At 45.0% G+C, this 20,387-nt stretch overlaps 1 protein-coding gene across 3 annotated transcripts in view; it reads left to right on the top strand.

Moving 5' to 3' along the window:
- The window catches only part of BRF1 (BRF1 RNA polymerase III transcription initiation factor subunit), a 452,239-nt gene that overhangs the window by 319,719 nt on the left and 112,133 nt on the right, over positions 1 to 20,387 (top strand). For all 3 annotated transcript variants that reach the window (XM_068254252.1, XM_068254253.1, XM_068254254.1), the window contains 3 exons: positions 5,195 to 5,256; positions 17,543 to 17,624; positions 18,384 to 18,439. In XM_068254252.1, the coding sequence (XP_068110353.1) occupies positions 5,195 to 5,256; positions 17,543 to 17,624; positions 18,384 to 18,439 (200 nt within the window). The remainder of the gene's footprint in view (positions 1 to 5,194; positions 5,257 to 17,542; positions 17,625 to 18,383; positions 18,440 to 20,387) is intronic.

Genomic DNA, 20,387 nt, shown 5'->3' on the forward strand with positions numbered 1-20,387 from the left:
AATGAAACTTGCTTGACCATTCTATTCAGAATAGGGAGAACCGACATGATCGCTGTATTATGTGTTTTTATTGCATTACAATATCCCAGAGACAGGAAATAAGGTATTCTGTGCAAGTTCTCTGGAATGATACCTGATGGGAAAAGAGTCTGGTATGAGAGCAGGATGATGTCACAGGGATTTCACCAGCGGTAATAGTGAACATCTGTTGCTTCAGCTGCTACATCAATTCACTGATGTCTGTAAAATGGAAGATCGCTTCTGTAGCTTGGATAATGAAAAGAGAAATCGCAGCTTCTCATTACATACTTGATTAGCTTCTAGTGACTTTTATACTGATGTGTTTTAAACAGCTTGCTTAGCTAGTTCTGTTGTTCCCTTTTGTTCTTTCTCATTTAGGCACTGATTCACCAAACTGCGGTAAGATTGCCATACGCAGGTAGCATACGGAAATGTTACCGGTGCTAACCCTTGAGAAGCGCCGCCTGTTCACTCATATCTCCCACGCTACTGGCATAGGAAAGAGGTACACAGCACGGGATCAGCCACAAGGCAACCTAAGCAATTGTCTGGGTTCTAATGGGTGTCAGGGGGCCCAACTACCACTACGTGGTGCCCAGTGCACTATACATTACCTTTATGCATCTGCCGCTACCTTCAGGCCCTGTCCTCCAACCATCCCATGTGATTGCCGGCATACACGTCACAAACACGCCCATGTTACTCCGGCTACCACTTGGAACAAGTGTATAGTCAGAGGACATTGCCCGAAGGCAGGGGCAGACATGGACAGGAAATGTATACCATTGGGGGGACATCTCCGGGCCGGTGACACTGGGTCACAAGACCGATTCCCTAAAGATTTCATGCTGAAATTGATTGGGAATCGGCCTGTGGTGTATGGGCAGGCAACAGATCTCTCCAATCAGATTTGATCAGCTTGGTCGATCTGCCCATAAATGTTCTGATGTACATGCACCTTTAGGCTTGTGCACAGGAGCCTGCATTCACAGCTGATCAATCAATCATGTGATCATTATGATTGATTTGTCTACTGGTCGCTGATTATATCCATTTATGTAACTAACTTTGCCGTGTTCAGTTTTGGCTGTAGCTGGGCTTTAGAATGAAGTTACCCTGTAAAGGTGAGTCTGTATGTGAAGTTTTCCGCGTGACCTCTCGTCTGTTCAGAAAGCAGCAAGCAACAACAGATTAATGAGCGGGAAGTAGTTAGTATAATGGCTGGCCAGGCTGTGCTGTTCATGTTACATAGATAATTGCAGTGATTTTGGAGAGCGGAGGAGCATTACTTGTGCTGGTTCTGTGTGTCCTAGAATATATTCTTCCCTGTACACATTACACAAGAGTATTGCTCCTCTCTGCTTTATAAAACGTGTTGTCACTACAACAGACAATTTAAAGAGATCCCGAGGTGGGTTTTAAAAATCCTAATTGCACACACAGGCTGGGTCTGCATATAATGCCCATCCTCTGTTACTATACTGTTCTTCCCCAGACCCCCCCTGCGCTCTCCTGGCCCCCATAAATCAAACCGCCGTGCTAGCAACACGCAGCGTGTCGCTAGCAAGCTGTTTACATAGCCACTGTCGCAGAGGGTGGAGCAACACAGCAAGGTCAAAGTGTACCAGAAATTAAATAAAAATATTTATACATACCTGGGGCTTCCTCCAGCCCCATGCGTTCGGATCGATCCCACACCGCTGTCCGCAGCTTCGGTACCGAGTCCCGTCACTGCCGTCAGTCGAAGCCAGACTGACGTAAGAGAAGTGCGCCCTCTTCATATCTCTCCAGCGACTGCTGGAAAGATACGCAAAGAGCGCACTTCTCCTGCGTAGGCTGGCTCCGACTGCCGGCAGTGATGGGACCTGGTACCGAAGCTGCGGGCGGAGGCTTCGGGACTTGGGTAAGAATAATAGAAAACCCATATAAGACAGACTGCAGCTGTTCTGCTGTTTATCCTCTCTTCTACACACTGTGAAAAGAAATGTAATTTGATCCAGGCAGGCAGAGGGGTGGGAGGGGCAGGGTAAGGCACCAGGCTGGAGGGGAGGATACAATGAAGAGGATGTACTTGCAAGGCATCGGCATGAGGAGAAAGATGGAGGTGCTACTACAGATATAAATGTGTGCCTGTTCCAGACACTATGCTGTACAAGATGTACATTTTATTTGTTCAACTAACTGTACACAGTGCATAGACTACATATAAGTATTGCCATTCAAACTATTTTTTTTGACTGGAGGTAGTCATCACGTTCCATCTGTGTCCCATCTTCTCTAGGGCTCCAAAGCAGTTGCTATGGCTACTGCTACGCCCCTGCTGGACTTCAAGGTTGATGTACGTTGTTCAGTTAACCATAGCTATTAAAAAGTAATCATCAGCAGGGCATCCAGCTGCCGATATGTATGTCACTTTTCCTTTGCACGTTTTATTTTCTTATTTACATGTGTTCATTACTATGGGCCTGATGCGCAAACTGCTGGCACTGGCGGTATGGTAGCAAACACTGGCATTGGTGACCAGCAGAAGCAGGCTTGGTATATTGTGTCATGGTTAGCATGCTATGGCACTGACATGCAACATTTACACTAAAGAGGAATCCTGAGGGGGGAAAAAAATGAAAAAGTCATGTTGTACATGACATTACAGTATATGTAACGTTAAAGTGGACCCAAATTACAAATACAAAATTTCATAAATAATATCTATTTTCTAAATTATAATAAATAGCAGCCTTTTTTTAGCTGCATGATGACAAATATAAAATATTTTACATTTATTGTAGGAACCCCTCCCTTCCTTTTCATATTGCCGGGACAGAATCCGGCAAACTGGTGGAGTAGATGGTGTCCAGCAAAGGAGGAATTGCTAATGGCTGCCCCCAGTATATCCCTAGTTATGCAAAGAGGAGGGTGAAAAGCATGCACTGAAATGCTCATAGGCATTAAGAAGTGTTTATTTATCTTTGTATGTGTCAGAGTGGTGCAACTAAATATTTTGAATTAAAAAAAATTGTTTGGTTTGGGTCCGCTTTAACTAAGGGCCCATTCACACACTATGCTTTAGTGACTTTTTCTGCGAATTTAACGCATATTTTTTACTGGACATTTTGCGATTTTTGAGCGATCGCAATTTGCGTCTTTTAACATTTCAATAGCGATCACTCTAAATCACGAAAAATGCATGCACAGCATTTGTGTTTACCGCAGGTCGCCAGCAATCGCGGCAGTGAGATCACTGCCATATACTTTTAATGACACTAGTGTTTTTAAAAGCGCTAGCGATCATCGGAAAATGCCTGCAAATCGCCCTCATGTGAATGGGCCATAAAGATGCTGTTCCTTGTCTTTCATCTCATGCATTTCTCTGCAGAGGTTGGTTGAAAAATAACCATGGCTGTACTTGTCAGACTGAATCTGTCGGAACATTGTGCCATCTCTGTCCCCTGTACCTCCTCTGTGCCTCCAGTGTCCCCCTCTGTGTCGCCTTTGCCCTTTCTACCTGTTTATACAAGTTTAAAAGTCATTTTTTCTTTTAATTTTTTTTAATCGATTTTCTCAAAAACTACAAATCCAATTTGAAAAAATTGACTCGTTCCCATGGAAACACAGAATCCATGCCGTTTGTATCAGCGGATTGTTCGTAAGTCGGGGGACTACCTGTATTGTGAATCTGTTCTTCCCGCTGTTCAGCAGAGCTACAGACTGATGTGGGCTTTTTTATACTGAAAAACACAAGCGCAATGCGTTTTCTTTATAATTTTACAGTGCAATTTTTCTGGAATTAGATTTTGCAGAAAAGGAGATGCGCGGAAGAAGTGCTCAATCTGCGATTTACTCATAGGTTTATTTTCAGTTCAGGTTTATTTTCACAGTCATTGTTGGGGCCTAGAGATGGTTAGTGGGATGCTAATGATTACCAATTGATGCACATTTTAGCTCTAATTTTCTTTTAACCGATTCTGGACCATGGTAATTGAAATCTACGCCCTGTTTGTGGCTGCTTATTCTTGCCAGGGCGTAGATTTCAATTACCGCACCGCCAGGACCTGCTGATCTCTCCCTTGCCGCAGGCCCCTTGCTCTGCCGTTGCTATGACAGCAGAGCTTCGTGTAAGCCTATCTGGAGACAATTTCATTGGCTCTTGACTCCATGATCACTGTGAGCCAACGTGATGACAGGGCCAGGAGCCAATGAAATCTGCTCCTGACCGGCTCACAGAGCACTGCCGTCATAGCGACAATAGAGCGAGGGGCCTGCGGCTATGGGTGGGCAGTGTGACCAGCTAGAGCGGTGGGTCTGTGCTGCAATTCAAGCCCCATTGTTTAGTACCAGCAGTCTATGGTCCGTAAAGAGAGCCTGAGGTGGGCTCAAAAAGTTAAAAAAAAAAACTATCCATGGGGCTGAGCGGATCAGGTAGCTGCAAAAACCGCCGGTCCCTGCCGCTCCTGTGGGCCGCACTGGCTTACTTTCACTTGTGTGACCTATAGGTCACAACGCTGGAAGGAAAGACTGTGCGTCTCTCATAGCGTGCAGGGAGGCGGGGGAGCGGCAGGGGGCATGGCCAGGGAGAGAGAGCTGCCCAATGGCAGCTCTGGAAGCCCTGCAAGAACACCCCTCGCAGGCTTTTGAACAGGGAATCCCTCTCCCTGTGTTTACCTCCGAGATGGTGACAAATTGTCGCTAATTTTGGGTGGCTATAGCCCGGTGGGGGGGGGGGGGGGGGGGCAGAGAGCGGCGATGTGGGGACAGAGAGACATGCATGAGGCAGAGTACATGCCTCTGTGTCCCATCTGCCCACCTCGGGTTCTCTTTAAGATGCCAGAGAGTGCTGGTACGCAGTTGGTTAAAAAAATGCAGAGTACCCGGCTGCCCTGCTGATCATCTGACTCCAGTACGTTTAGCCACAGACCCTGAACAAGCATGCAGATCAGATGTTTATCAAATGTATATGATTGAAGTTAGGCAGGATTGGTTTTTTGCTTGTTTCAGGTATGTGAATAGACGCTTGGGGGCCCTCGGGCAGTTAGTCCAGGTTGCCCCTATGGTAGTGCTAGTCCTGTGGCCACCCCAGAGCTCACAAGGACCTCTGTAACAGACACAAATCAGGCCTTGAGCATAAATGCCATTTTTATCTGGTAAATCATACTGACATCTACTTATTTTTATACAGGTGACAACCCGGAAAACGGAGAGCTGGACCTCGATGGCATTGATGACAGTGAAATAGACAGGGTGAGACTTCTCATTTTCTGGTGTTGTGGCAGCCAGTATAAATGTGTTTAATCACGGCTGTTTTCCTCCATTCAGAACCCCTCGGTGCTTGCGTTCCAGCGCTGGGAAATAAATGAACGTATTAGCCGCGATACTGCTGAGAACGCTACCAGTGATCTATTGAGCTGATAATGTATTGTGTGATGCGTAATGGTAAATAAGTGGCCTTCCTAAGAAACAAAGCAAGAATGTCTCTGTGGATGTTATTCCCAATAAATGCTGACACTGATTCGCGGTAGCTGCCGGCGAGGAATGTTTGTTGGTGAGCCAGGAACTGGCCCAAAATAATTCTGAAGAAGATTTAAAGTGACACTGAAGCAAAAAAAAAAACAAAAACCCAAAACTTAAATTTAAAGAGGCACTGGCCGCAATAGCAGCATAGGGGGCGATATTGTGGCTGGGAACACGAAGAATCACTAGCGTTCCCATGCCTGTCTGGTCCTGAGGGTGAAACCGGAAGTGGTCGCCGGCGGGGACGGGAGGATCAGAGAGACACGGCGAGGGCACCGATCAGCTGCAGGGGGCAGAGGGAAGCCCCAGGTGAGTAAAACTCATTTTTTTTGTATGACTTAAGGTTCACTTTAATGAATTGTTTGTTTAGTATGGATAATTAATAGAACATTATTAGCAAAGAAGAGTCGCTTTTTTATTTTGTTATATAACAAACATTTAATCATTCTGTCATATTTGCAATTTACAAACTACACTCTGTATTTTAAACTATGAAACAGAGCAGAGCTAATGATCCTTTGAACTTTCCTGCAGTAAAAACTTAAAGGGAGACTGAAGTGAGAGGAATATGGAAGCTGCCATATTTATTTCCTTTTCACCAATACCAGTTGCCTGGCAGCCCTGTTGGTCTATTTGGCTACAGTAGTGTCTGGATCACACCAGAAACAAGCATGTAGCTAATTTTGTCAGATCTGACAATAATGTCAGAAACACCTGATCTGCTGCATGCTTGTTCAGGGGCTATGGCTGAAAGTATTAGAGGAAGGGTATCAGCAGGGCTGCCAGGCAAATGGTATTGCTTTAAAAGGAAATAAATATGGTAGCCTCCATTCCTCTCACTTCAGTTGTCCTTTCAACAAACAAAAAAGTGAGAGAGAGGTTGAGATAAATGCTTCAGCAAACAGCACTGTAGCCGACTAAGCTTGGTCGGAAAGCTCAGAGAACCTCTTTTGTTCTTTTTTCAGTATTTCATTTATTCCTTGCAAAACTACTCCCTGAAAAGGATCTATAAAAATATGCAGGTTGCCCTTCTATTAGATTTCTACTTCCTCCTGTAAGTGACAGCAACAGATGAGAATAATTTATAGCTCACTTTACTCTGGAAGAAATGTACTTTCATGTTTTTAAAATTTTACTATTTTTGGCGATCGTTGTCCTTTAAGTGTACAGTTTTTAAATTCTATTAACATATTTGTAATTTTCTAAAATGTTGCACATTTCATATACTGTATATACTCGCATATAAGCCTAATTTTTCAGCACAAAAAAGTGCTGAAAAGTTACCCTTTCGGCTTATATGCGAGTCAGTGGAGCAGAACGTATGGTGGAGCAGGTTATGTTACTGGCAGAGGAGTGTAAGGATTGTGCACTAGTGATCCTGCTCTTGCCACCTGGCTCCCTCCTGTGTCCCTGTGCCCTCCGTCCCCTGCAATATGGTGTGCAGAGTGTGCTGCTCAAGACTACCTGTGTCCCCTGGCTTGTGGAGTGGAGCGTGCAAGCAATGTGTCAGTAGTGCAATGATCAGGGATTCTTCCTGTGTTGTAGTCGCTGTGTCTCATATCTATGGTGTCTTAAAGGGACACTAGTGCAAAAAAACTGTAAAATTTAAAATATGTCAAACATATACAAATAAGAAGTACATTTATTCCAGAGAAAAATGAGCCATAAATTACTTTTCTCCTATGTTGCTGTCACTTACAGTAGGTAGTAGAAATCTGACAGAAGTGACAGGTTTTGCACTAGTCTATCTCTTTATAGGGGATTCACTGGGATATATTTATTTTCAAAAGCACTCAGGGCTGGTGCTCACCGAGCGGCTCTTTCAGCGTTTCTGCAGCCGCTTGCGGCTGCGGATCCACTTGGTCAATGTATCTCAATGGGGTGGTGCACACCAGAGTGGGAGGCGTTTTGCAGAAACAAATCCTCCCGGGGTGAGGCATTTTTTGGATTTCGGATGCGTTTTTGCCTCAATGTTAAGTATAGGAAAAACGCAAACCGCTCTGAAAAACGCCTGTTCAGAGCGGTTTTGCCGGCGTTTTTGTTACAGAAGCTGTTCAGTAACAGCTTTACTGTAACAATATATGAAATCTACTACACCAAAACCGCTACACAAAACCGCAAAACCCTAGCTGAAACGCTACAGAAAAAGAAGAAAAAGCGTTTCAAAATCTGCTAGCATTTTGCGGATCTGCTAGCGGTTTTTGGTGTGCACCAGGCCTCAGCGAATGGCAGGTGTTCTGTCCAACTGCCAAAAAACTGTGTAGCAAGCAGGGAAGCTGGCCAGCATCATTGTTTAAATCCTTTTTAGGGAATATCTTTATAAAGAGTAAAAGCCTTGCTGAGAATCCCCTATGAAGAGATGGACTAGTGCAAAACCTGTCACTTCTGTCAGATTTCTACTACCTACTGTAAGTGACAGCAACATAGGAGAAAAGTAATTTATGGCTCATTTTACTCTGGAAAAAATGTACTTCTTATTTGTATATGTTTGCACATATTTTAAATTTTACAGTTTTTCACTGTAGTGCCCCTTTAAAGAGACTCTGAAGTCTCAGAAAATTCAGGTTTTTATTGCAAAAACCTGTTCAACATGATCGCCCTAACTAAAACGCCGCATCCCCGATGCTGAAATCTAACGAAATCCCCCCAAACTCCCCGGGGCACACTGCAGGGAGCGCTTCTGTGAGAGGCAAAGCTTTCAGCTGCAGCTCTGCGTCTATCAGCACATATCTCCGCCTCCGCTTCCCCGTCTCAGTCTTCCTTCACTGAGAGGGGCGGGGATATGTGCTGATAGACATGTGTAGAGGCAGAGCTGCAGCTGAAAGCTCTGCCTCTTGGAAGCGCACAGGGCTGCAAACTCCACGACCAAGAAAGTCGTGGATTTTGCGAGGGGAGTTTGGGGGGATTTAGTTAGATTTCAGCCGTGAGGATGCAGCGTTTTAGTTAGGGCAATCATGTTGAACAGATTTTTGAAATAAAAACCTGAATTTTCGAAGACTTCCGAGTCTCTTTAAGACACATTTGTATCATCCTTGGGGCACATCTGGCTATGGGGAGGGGGACTGACCTGTACTGAGGGCACTTTAGGCTACTGTGGAGGGGGCTATACTGGGGAGAGGGCTCATACGCGAGTCAACCACTTTCTCCTGGTTTCTGAGGGAAAAGTGGGTGCCTCGGGTTATACGCAGGTTGGCTTATATGTGAATATACACGGGTATTAAAACCTGCTGCACCAGTACGTAGATCCTCAGTGAACATGTATGTCTGCTCACTCAGTTGTCCTGAGATACATCACTTTAACCACTTCAGGACCACAGTCTTTTCGCCCCTTAAGGACCAGAGCCTTTTTCTCCATTCAGACCACTGCAGCTTTCACGGTTTATTGCTCGGTCATACAACCTACCACCTAAAGGAATTTTACCTCCTTTTCTTGTCACTAATACAGCTTTCTTTTGCTGCTATTTGATTGCTGCTGCGAGTTTTAGTTTTTATTATATTCATCAAAAAATACATGAATTTTGGCAAAAAAATGACTTTTTTAACTTGCTGTGCTGACATTTTTCAAATAAAGTAAAATTTCCTATACATTTGAGCGCGAAAGTTATTCTGCTACATGTCTTTGATAAAAAAAAAACCATTCAGTGTATATTTATTGGATTGGGTAAAAGTTATAGCGTTTACAAACTATGGTGCCAAAAGTGAATTTTCCCATTTTCAAGCATCTCTGACTTTTCTGCGCACCTGTCAGGTTTCATGAGGGGCTAAAATTCCAGGATAGTACAAATACCCCCCAAATGACCCCATTTTGGAAAGAAGACATCCCAAAGTATTCAGTGAGAGGCATGGTGAGTTCATAGAAGATTTTATTTTTTGTCACAAGTTAGCGGAAAATGACACTTTCTGACAAAAAAAAGAAGAAAAAAAAGTTTCCATTTCTTCTAACTTGCGACAAAAAAAAATGAAATCTGCCACGGACTCACTATGCTCCTCTCTGAATACCTTGAAGTGTCTACTTTCCAAAATGGGGTCATTTGTGGGGTGTGTTCACTGTCCTGGCATTTTGGGGGGGGCCTAATTGTAAGCACCCCTGTAAAGCCTAAAGATGCTCATTGGACTTTTGGCCCCTTAGCGCAGTTAGGCTGCAAAAAAGTGCCACACATGTGGTATTACCGTACTCAGGAGAAGTAGTATAATGTGTTTTGGGGTGTATTTTTACACATACCCATGCTGGGTGGGAGAAATATCTCCGTAAATGACAATTGTTTTTTTTTTTTTACACACAATTGTCTATTTATAGAGATATTTCTCCCACTCAGCATGGGTATGTGGAAAAATACACCCCAAAACACATTATACTACTTCTCCTGAGTACGGCGATACCACATGTGTGGCGCTTTTTTGCACCCTAACTGCGCTAAGGGGCCCAAAGTTCAATGAGTACCTTTAGGATTTCACAGGTCATTTTGCGACATTTGGTTTCAAGACTACTCCTCACGGTTTAGGGCCCCTAAAATGCCAGGACAGTATAGGAACCCCACAAATTACCCCATTTTAGAAAGAAGACACCCCAAGGTATTCTGTTAGGAATATGGTGAGTTCATAGAAGATTTTTTTTTTGTCACAAGTTAGCGGAAAATGACACTTTGTGAAAAAAAAACCAATACATATCAATTTCCGCTAACTTGTGACAAAAAATAAAATCTTCTATGAACTCATCATACACCTAACAGAATACCTTGGGGTGTCTTCTTTCTAAAATGGGGTCACTTGTGGGGTTCCTATACTGCCCTGGCATTTTAGGGGCCCTAAACCGTGAAGAGTAGTCTTGAACCCAAATGTCTCAAAATGACCTGTGAAATCCTAAAGGTACTCATTGGACTTTGGGCCCCTTAGCACAGTTAGGCTGCAAAAAAGTGTCACACATGTGGTATCGCCGTACTCAGAAGAAGTAGTATAATGTGTTTTGTGGTGTATTTTTACATATAACCATGCTGGGTGGGAGAAATATCTCTGTAAATGACACATTTTTGATTTTTTTTTTACACACAATTGTCCATTTACAGAGAGATTTCTCCCACCCAGCATGGGTATGCGTAAAAATACACCACAAAACACATTATACTACTTCTCCTGAGTATGGCGATACCACATGTGTGACACTTTTTTGCAGCCTAGGTGCGCTAAGGGGCCCAACGTCCTATTCACAGGTCATTTTGAGGCATTTGTTTTCTAGACTACTCCTCACGGTTTAGGGCCCCTAAAATGCCAGGGCAGTATAGGAACCCCACAAGTGACCCCATTTTAGAAAGAAGACACCCCAAGGTATTCCGTTAGGGGTATGGTGAGTTCATAGAAGATTTTATTTTTTGTCACAAGTTAGTGAAAAATGACACTTTGTGAAAAAAACAATAAAAATCTAATTTCCGCTAACTTTTGACAAAAAATAAAATCTTCTATGAACTCATCATACACCTAACAGAATACCTTGGGGTGTCTTCTTTCTAAAATGGGGTCACTTGTGGGGTTCCTATACTGCCCTGGCATTTTACGGGCCCAAAACTGTGAGTAGTCTGGAAACCAAATTTCTCAAAATGACTGATCAGGGGTATAAGCATCTGCAAATTTTGATGACAGGTGGTCTATGAGGGGGCAAATTTTGTGGAACCGGTCATAAGCAGGGTGGCCTCTTAGATGACAGGATGTTTTGGGCCTGATCTGATGGATAGGAGTGCTAGGGGGGTGACAGGAGGTGATTGATGGGTGTCTCAGGGGGCGGTTAGAGGGGAAAATAGATGCAATCAATGCACTGGGGAGGTGATCGGAAGGGGGTCTGAGGGGGACCTGAGGGTTTGGCTGAGTGATCAGGAGCCCACACGGGGCAAATTAGGGCCTGATCTGATGGGTAGGTGTGCTAGGGGGTGACAGGAAGGTATTGATGGGTGTCTCAAGGTGTGATTAGAGGGGGGAAATAGATGCAAGCAATGCACTAGCGAGGTGATCAGGGCTGGGGTCTGAGGACGTTCTGAGGTGTGGGCGGGTGATTGGGTGCCCGCAAGGGGCAGATTAGGGTCTAATCTGATGGGTAACCGTGACAGGTGGTGATAGGGGGTGATTGATGGGTAATTAGTGGGTGTTTAGAGGAGAGAAGAGATGTAAACACTGCACTTGGGAGGTGATCTGATGTCGGATCTGCGGGCGATCTATTGGTGTGGGTGGGTGATCAGATTGCCCGCAAGGGGCAGGTTAGGGGCTGATTGATGGGTGGCAGTAACAGGAGGTGATTGATGGGTGGCAGTGACAGGGGGTGATTGATAGGTGATTGACAGGTGATCAGTGGGTTATTACAGGGAATAACAGATGTAAATATTGCACTGGCGAATTGATAAAGGGGGGTCTGAGGGCAATCTGAGCGTGTGGGCGGGTGATTGGGTGCCCACAAGGGGTAGATTAGGGTCTAATCTGATGGGTAACAGTGACAGGTGGTGATAGGGGGTGATTGATAGGTGATTGATGGGTAATTAGTGGGTGTTTAGAGGAGAGAAGAGATGTAAACACTGCACTTGGGAGGTGATCTGATGTCGGATCTGCGGGCGATCTATTGGTGTGGGTGGGTGATCAGATTGCCCGCAAGGGGCAGGTTAGGGGCTGATTGATGGGTGGCAGTGACAGGGGGTGATTGATGGGTGGCAGTGACAGGGGGTGATTGATAGGTGATTGACAGGTGATCAGTGGGTTATTACAGGGAATAACAGATGTAAATATTGCACTGGCGAATTGATAAAGGGGGGTCTGAGGGCAATCTGAGCGTGTGGGCGGGTGATTGGGTGCCCGCAAGGGGTAGATTAGGGTCTAATCTGATGGGTAACAGTGACAGGTGGTGATAGGGGGTGATTGATAAGTGATTGATGGGTAATTAGTGGGTGTTTAGAGGAGAGAATAGATGTAAACAATGGATTTGGGAGGTGATCTGATGTCGGATCTGCGGGCGATCTATTGGTGTGGGTGGGTGATCAGATTGCCCGCAAGGGGCAGGTTAGGAGCTGATTGATGGGTAGCAGTGACAGGGGGTGATTGACTGGTGATTGACGGGTGATTGACAGGTGATCAGGGGGGATAGATGCATACAGTACACGGGGGGGAGGGGCTGGGGAGAATCTGAGGGGTGGGGGGTGATCAGGAGGGGGCAGTGGGCAGGGGGGGGATAAAAAAAAAATAGCGTTGACAGATAGTGACAGGGAGTGATTGATGGGTGATTAGGGGGGTGACTGGGTGCAAACAGTGGTCTGGGGGGTGGGCAGGGGGGGGCCTGAGGGGTGCTGTGGGCGATCAGGGGGCAGGGGGGGGGAAATCAGTGTGCTTGGGTGCAGACTAGGGTGGCTGCAGCCTGCCCTGGTGGTCCCTCGGACACTGGGACCACCAGGGCAGGAGGCAGCCAGTATAATAGGCTTTGTATACATTACAAAGCCTATTATACAATGTAAATGCGGCGATCCGGGTGCTAGTAACCCGCCGGCGCTTCCGAACGGCCGGCGGGTTACTACGAGCGGTGGGCGGAGCCAGTCCCCGGCAGCTGATCGCGTCACGAATGACGCGATCGCCGCATAGCCACTCCCGCAGCCGCCCCCGCCGATGGGCGTATTGCGGTCGTTTGGGCCCAGTCTTTGCCGCCGCCCATCGGCTGGGGGCGGTCGGCAAGTGGTTAAAGGTAACCTTAACTGAGAGGGATATGGATGTTTCCTTTTAAACAATACCTGTTGCTTGTCAGTCCTGCTGATCTCTTTGGCTGCAGTAGTGGCTGAATCACAAACCTGAAACACCTGAAACAAGCATGCAGCTAATCCAGTCTGACTTCAGTCAGAGCACCTGATCTGCATGCTTGATGAGGGGCTGTGGCTAAAAGTATTAGAGACAGAGGATCAGCAGAAGACTCAGGCAACTGGTATTCTTTTAAAAGGAAAAATCCATATCCTTCTCAGTTTAGGTTCCCTTTAAGGCTTTATACACACACTAGATTTTCTTCATCCAAAATAATCGTTTATAATCATCTCTGGTGAGAGTTTAGCATGTGAATAGGGGTCCCTCACCTCTGCAGCCTTCCCTTCGACTGTCCACTCAGATTGGCTGATCGCTGTTGTATTTCCCACTGTAAGGCCTGATACATACATCACATTTTGATTGGCCAATTTTACCACTGCCATGTAGTATGAGGGCTAACGGGCATTGAATACTATGAACACATTTTGTGGGTAAGCTCTCATACTACATGTAGGTGGTAGAACTGACCAGTGATTATCAAAGCAAAATTGTATGCGTGTACGTTCCCTAAGGTGCAACAAGACCTCCTGCTTGTCATCCCAGAACGAAATGTGCTGCTTGGCATACAGCACAACCGCTCGTCTGTGCTGGTATAGTAGGTAACATTTCCCAGAAGTGATTGTAAAATCTAACATTTTATTCTTCATGTGTGGCTGGATAGTGTACTAGTTAAGGGCTCTGCCTCTGACACAGATGACCAGGGTTCCAATCTCGGCTCTTCCTGTTCAATAAGCTGGCACCTGTTCAGTATGGAGACCTTGGGCAAGACTCTCTAACTGCCTATTGAGCGCACCTTAGTGGCTGCAGCTCAAGTGCTTTGAGTCTTCCAGGAGAAAAGCGCAATAAGCTCCACTCTGCCTTAAGTCTCCCAGCGGCGATCGCCGATCAGAGACTTAGACAGCGAAACCGTCGTCTAATAAGGCCACGATCTGAAGCAGTGCTGTACTTGGGGATAGCAGTGTGGCACGACTGTCCCCCTGGGGGACACAGAAGCAATCGGCGGTGATAGGCTGAAGCCTATCACAGTCGATCGCTGTGATAGGCTGACATAGGGAGGAAGAGTGGGAAAAATAATAAATAAATTTAAAAAAAATGGGCATATTTATTAAAAAAAATATTTGTTAAATAAACATTGGGGGAGCAATCAGACACCACCAACAAAGAGCTCTCTTGGTGGTGAGAAATGGGGGGGGGGGGGGGGGATCCCTTGTGTGCTGAGTGAGTTGTGTGGCCCTGCAGCGAGGCCTTAAAGCTACAGTGGCCCAATTTATGAAAAAAAGGACTAGTCACTAGGGGTGGGGGGGTTTAATACCACGGTCCTCAAGTGGTTAAAGGGACTCTGACCTCTAAAAATAAACAAAAATGGTACTCGCGTAGGACTTTCTCCAGCCCACCGTAGGACGGGAGGTCCCTCTGCGTCCTCCTGGTTCTTCTCTCGGGCCTTCCGCCACATACCGCAACGGGGACACCCGCGCCGGGTGTCGGGCTCCCACTTCCTGAACGGGGACGCTCTTCGCCATCACGGCGGCTGGTTTGACAGTACTGCGCATGTGCGATTTAACCGCACATGCGCAGTTCTGTCATGCCGGCCGCCGCGATGACGCTCAGCAGCCGGCGTAGTGACGAAGAGTGTCCCCGTTCAGGAAGTGGGAGCCAGACACCCGGCCCGGGTGTCCCCGGTGCGGTATGCAGCGGAGGGACCGGGAGAGGAGCCAGGACCACGCCGGGGGACCTCTCGACCAACGGCGGGCTGCAGAAAGCCCCAGGTGAGTACCATTTTCGTTTTTATTTTTAGAGCTCGGAGTCCCTTTAAAGGACACCCGATGTGACATGTGACTTGATGAGACAGACGTGTATGTACAGTGCCGAGCAAACAAATAAATAGGCTATGTTCCTTTTTAACTTTCTCTGAGTTAAAAATCAGGTATGCAAGTGACAGCTCCTGTCTGGGTTGGGACTTGGTCGTATTATAGCGTAACTCACTGATAAGGGATTACAGCCTGGCAGAAAATGGCTGAGATAAAAATGGGCAATCGTTCATAGATTTTAGCTCTGGCATACTGCAATGAATGTGTCATTTAGAAGAATCCATGAAACAGTAAAAACTTAAAAATTAGATTTAAATATAAAATAAAACTGGGATTACTAAAAAATGTCTGTTTTTTTTTTTTTGGGGGGGGGGGGGGGGGGAGAGGAGGAGGATGATAGATACAATTGTTTATCTCTTTATATTTGTATTTATTTTCACCTTGGATATCCTTATCAATACAAAATAAAATACTTGGATTTATTTTTTCTAAATGCTAGGGAGAGGCTACAGATTGACAGGTGTTCAGTATCTGGGGAACTTCTTCTTTGCTGCCAGTTTCCTGCTTTCTAGAGGTTCTCAGGGTCACGTGACTGATTATTCCAAAGGGAATTCCTCTGAAATGGTTACAGCAAATATTAAAAAGTATTGGTATTGTCTAAGACTTTAATGATATACAGTACCTACTTAATACGGCCAAAAGTGCAGCAATTGCTGTTTCCGCATACTCATTAATATGAGAGTGTGCCACAGCAAGATCCCATTTCATTCTGTGGTCCATACGCTAGCTTTTAATGCAAACATATCTGATACGGACCACTGCTCACTTAAAATGAAATGCCTCTGAGTATTCTAAAAATCCTAAAAATGATTTCTGTGCATTTGGGGAATGAATTGGGCTTCAAGTTTGAGCTAAGCTCCATTTCAGGCCTTTGCCGAGTGTTAATGCTTGCCTAGACTAAAAGTAACACTGTCCTGTTTTTGTGTCTAGAGAATGCAACACAACGTTCTAACCCTGCTTATTGCCGAGATTATGCTCCTTTTTGCTGTTGAAGAAGTTGTTTCTCTTTCCAGAACAATGGTTGAACAAACGTTTCAGTTTCTCTTATTATTTAAAGAGGAACGTTAACCCATCATTGAATTTCATCCCAATCAGTAGCCGGTACCCCCTTTCCCACAAAAATATTAAAGGACAACTGAAGTAACAGGTATATGGAGGCTGCCATATTTATTTCCTTATAAGCAATACCAGTTGCCTGGCAATCCTGCTGATCCTCTGCCTTTAATACTTTTAGCCGTAGACCCTGAACAAGCATGCAGCAGATCAGATGTCTCTGACATTATTGTCAGATCTGACAACATTAGCTGCATGCTTGTTTCTGTGTTAGACACTACTGCAGCCAAATAGATCAGCAGGGCTGTATTGCTTAAGAGGAAATAATCATGGCGGCCTCCATATTCTTCTCATTACAGTTGTCCTTTAACTTTTCCTTGAATAGATCACCAGGGACATCTGTGTGGCTGGTATTGTGGTGAAACCCATCCCACAGTGTGATGTTATTGCCATGGCCCTGACAGTTTCTTGCAGTGGCGTAGCTAAGGATCTCTAGGCCCCAGTGCAAGTTTTACATTGCCCTCCCACCCCCACCCCCAAGTACTCTATACATAACAATTGATATGGCGCACCAAAACATGCTAAGGACAGCCACAGCGTCAGAGGTGCAAGAAGGGAATGGGAAACCGTTTGCTAATCACCACTACTATTTAAAGCATTTATAGAAACGATTATTACCTGTAAAGGACCAAATAAAGAGCTAATACTGCTGTTCAGGGTAGGCCCCTTGGAGCCCCTCTGGCCCAAGGGCCCCGATCCGAACGCAACCTCTGCACCCCCTATTGCTACGCCACTGGTTTCTTGTCTATAAATTTTGAGATAAAGGCCTCAATTCACTAAGATCATGCTGGAGATAATAAGGCAAGAGAAAACTTACCTCCACACAGTAAGAGAGTTATCTTATCTCTTCATTCCTTACGTTACCTCTTCTGTAGTTAATTTACCTCCTCTGTAGTTCTTTTCACACGCAGTTAATAAACAGCCTGTCTTTAACTGTGGAGTTATTTTAAGGATTAAAGAGTTAACTTAAAGACAGAAGAGTTAACTTTAGGTTTGCCTGAGGTAAAATGTTTCCTGAATACGACATGCCTCATTGCCATGGTGACCACTCTAGAAACGTTATTAAAGACAGGAGATAAGCTTAGTGAATTGAAGCCGTAATCTGTCAATGGCCAGGTGAATCAGATGGGCTGTAAGGCGCAGACAGAGGATGACTGAATGTGATTTCTATTGATCCCCAAGGGGTGTGTGGACTAAATGTGCTTCCCTTCTCTCCTCAGTACATCCTCGATGAGAAGGAAGCGGAAATGAAGACAGAACTGTGGATGAGGGAGAACGCAGAATACCTTCGGGAACAGAAAGGTGAGTGACACAGGCCATGCTTAATGGGTGGCTGAAATCATTCTTAAAGGGAATATCCGAGCTGCATAAAAGTCGTTCTGCCCCTGCGCAGTACAGTTGGTTATTTACGCTAGTGGCAGCAGTGGGGAGTGTCTGAACAAGTTGGAGAAAGGGCGGTGCGAAGGGATGTGGCCAAACCAAATGCAAATCAGGATTAGCCCTTGCACTCAGCTTATACTTGCAGCAGTGCATAACAACAATAAACTGCCAATTCATATTGAGGATCTTAATAAAGCCAACCCACCTTGTCACCGTTCCCTCCTTAGGATTGGTCCACTAATACCAGCATGTAAGCAGACAATTCATGTATATGTTACGGCCAAAACCAGAAATCGGCCAATTCTAGAACTGGCTGGCCGTTTCTAGAACTGGCCGATTTGACGTCGGCCAAAGTCCAAAATGCTGGAAATTTCTGACATTGGCCGGCCAGTTTGCAAAATGGCCAAAGTCCAAAATGGAAAATGAACAAATTTCAGATTTTTTTTTTTTTTTTTTAAGTTTCACTTCTGCCAACCCCCTGCAGCCACCCTGTGCCTGCGACGGTACTTAGGGATCCTTCGGTCCACCGCTGCAGCTCAGTTTTACTTTTGCCAACTTGTCGACTGCCACTCCGCCTGCGCAGCCCTGGCCACGTGCGTCCTCGTTCACGCTCTCGTTGCATTACTTGCACACATGCTTCAGCGAGTGACTGGTTTAGTAAATGTCACTTATGTTTTCCAGAGAAAGAAGAAAGAATTGCTAAAGAGAAAGAGCTTGGCATCTATAAAGAGCAGAAGGTAACATTTCCTCCTCTACAGTTCTATGATTCTGTACAGCAGCTCATGCTATAAAGGTGTTGGTGCAGTGGTAGGATACGTATGCTGGGCCTCTGAGCTCTGAATCTTACTTGTGTCTCTGAGCGTTTTGAAATCCTCTAAAGTGCAGTTCTTGAATTTTAATTTGGACTTCTAAGTATGCGTCTGCTGTGCTCAGCACAAATTCTACTGCAAGAAGATTGTAGAAATAACCGTGTGGCATTCAGTCTATAGATGATATTATAGAGGAACTGTAGTGAAAATACCATAGTGAATAAGTTACCTATTATTTTTTTTACAGTATTCATTTATAAATGATTTCATCAGTGTTTGCCCATTGTAACATCTTCCCTCAGGCATAATTTCATTCTGAAATTTGTCACTGGTGGCGACATCTTTAGTCCTGTCAGGTGCAGCTCTGTGGAATGTTTGTTTCTAAAGCTGGCCACTAACGATACAATCTTTTTCATCCAATCGTACCATTTCTATGTAATATAAGTTAACTGCCTAAATTATCCATTCAATATATTCACTCCTTTTCCCCCTTAACTACATAGATTTGGTAAAATTAGATGAAAAAGATTGTATCATTAGTGGCCACCTTTAGATTTTCAAAGCCGATGATCATAATGCTTAGTCTCCCAGAATGCTCTGGGAGGAGGATTCCGTGCCACTAAACAGCCTAGGCTAATCATCACTGGGAGGGCGGAGCTATATTCCAAAGCAGCTATATATAGAGATAGGTAGTGGTTCTGATCCTGAGACCAGGAAAATTACCCTAAGGGCTCTTTCAGACTTAGACGTTGCGTTGCAGGGGACGTTAAAGTCGCATAACGTCCCCTAACGCAACGCTTGCTGGTGGCAAAGGTGGACGCTATTTAAAGCCGCGTCATGCGGCTCTCAGTGCGCCGTTAAAATGACTGTGGAGACCACGTGATCGGAACACTCCTCATCACGTGGTCCCGCCAGCCAATAAGCGGCCGCTCCAGGAAGTATACACTGTAGTAGTGATGGAAAGTCCGGCTCTTTCAATGAATCGATTCATTGAAAAGAGCCGGACTTCCCATCACTACTGTTCGATTCAGAGGCAGAGCAGCAGGACTGAACCTAGTGATGGGAAGATACAGGACAGAAGACAACACAGTGAGCCAGATATAGTGTAGTGTAGTATGTACTGGTATAGATGAATAAAATAGAGTAATCAGTTATACTCACTAGACAGGGTCACCACTCAGGTAACCACTGTATAGGCAGGTGGAGAGATTATATCTGTCCCCACTCAGGATTAAAAAGTCACTCTCTGTAGAAAGGAAAAAAGGGCCAACACCCCTCCACCTGGGGGGGGGGGGGGGGGGGGGACGACGACTGGTATAACAAGATGAACAGAGGTGCCAACAGGATAAAACTTGCTAAAAGGATTAAAATAGGGGGAGACAGTGGTGGACTTACCTCCTCCAAGCAGACACAACAAAAAGCTGATACTTAAAGGGGCACTACAGCGAAAAACTGTAAAAGTTAAAATATGTGCAAACATATACAAATAAGAAGTACATTTTAAAATGAGCCATAAATGACTTTTCTCCTATGTTGCTGTCACTTACAGTAGGTAGTAGAAATCTGACAGAAGTGACAGGTTTTGGACTAGTCCATCTCTTTATAGGGGATTCTGAGGGATATATTTATTTTCAAAAGCACTTAGTGAATGGCAATTGCTCTGTCCAACTGCCAAAAAACTGTAGGGAGCAGGGAAGCTGGCCAGCATCTTAGTTTAAATCATTTTTAGGGAATATCTTTATAAAGAATAAAGCCTTGCTGAGAATCCCGTATGAAGAGATGAACTAGTCCAAAACCTGTCACTTCTGTCAGATTTCTACTGCCTACTGTGACAGCATTATAGGAGAAAAGTCATTTTACTCTGGAAAAAATGTAC

The sequence above is a fragment of the Hyperolius riggenbachi genome, chromosome 9 (assembly GCF_040937935.1).
Source record: "Hyperolius riggenbachi isolate aHypRig1 chromosome 9, aHypRig1.pri, whole genome shotgun sequence".
Classification (NCBI taxonomy): Eukaryota; Metazoa; Chordata; class Amphibia; order Anura; family Hyperoliidae; genus Hyperolius; species Hyperolius riggenbachi.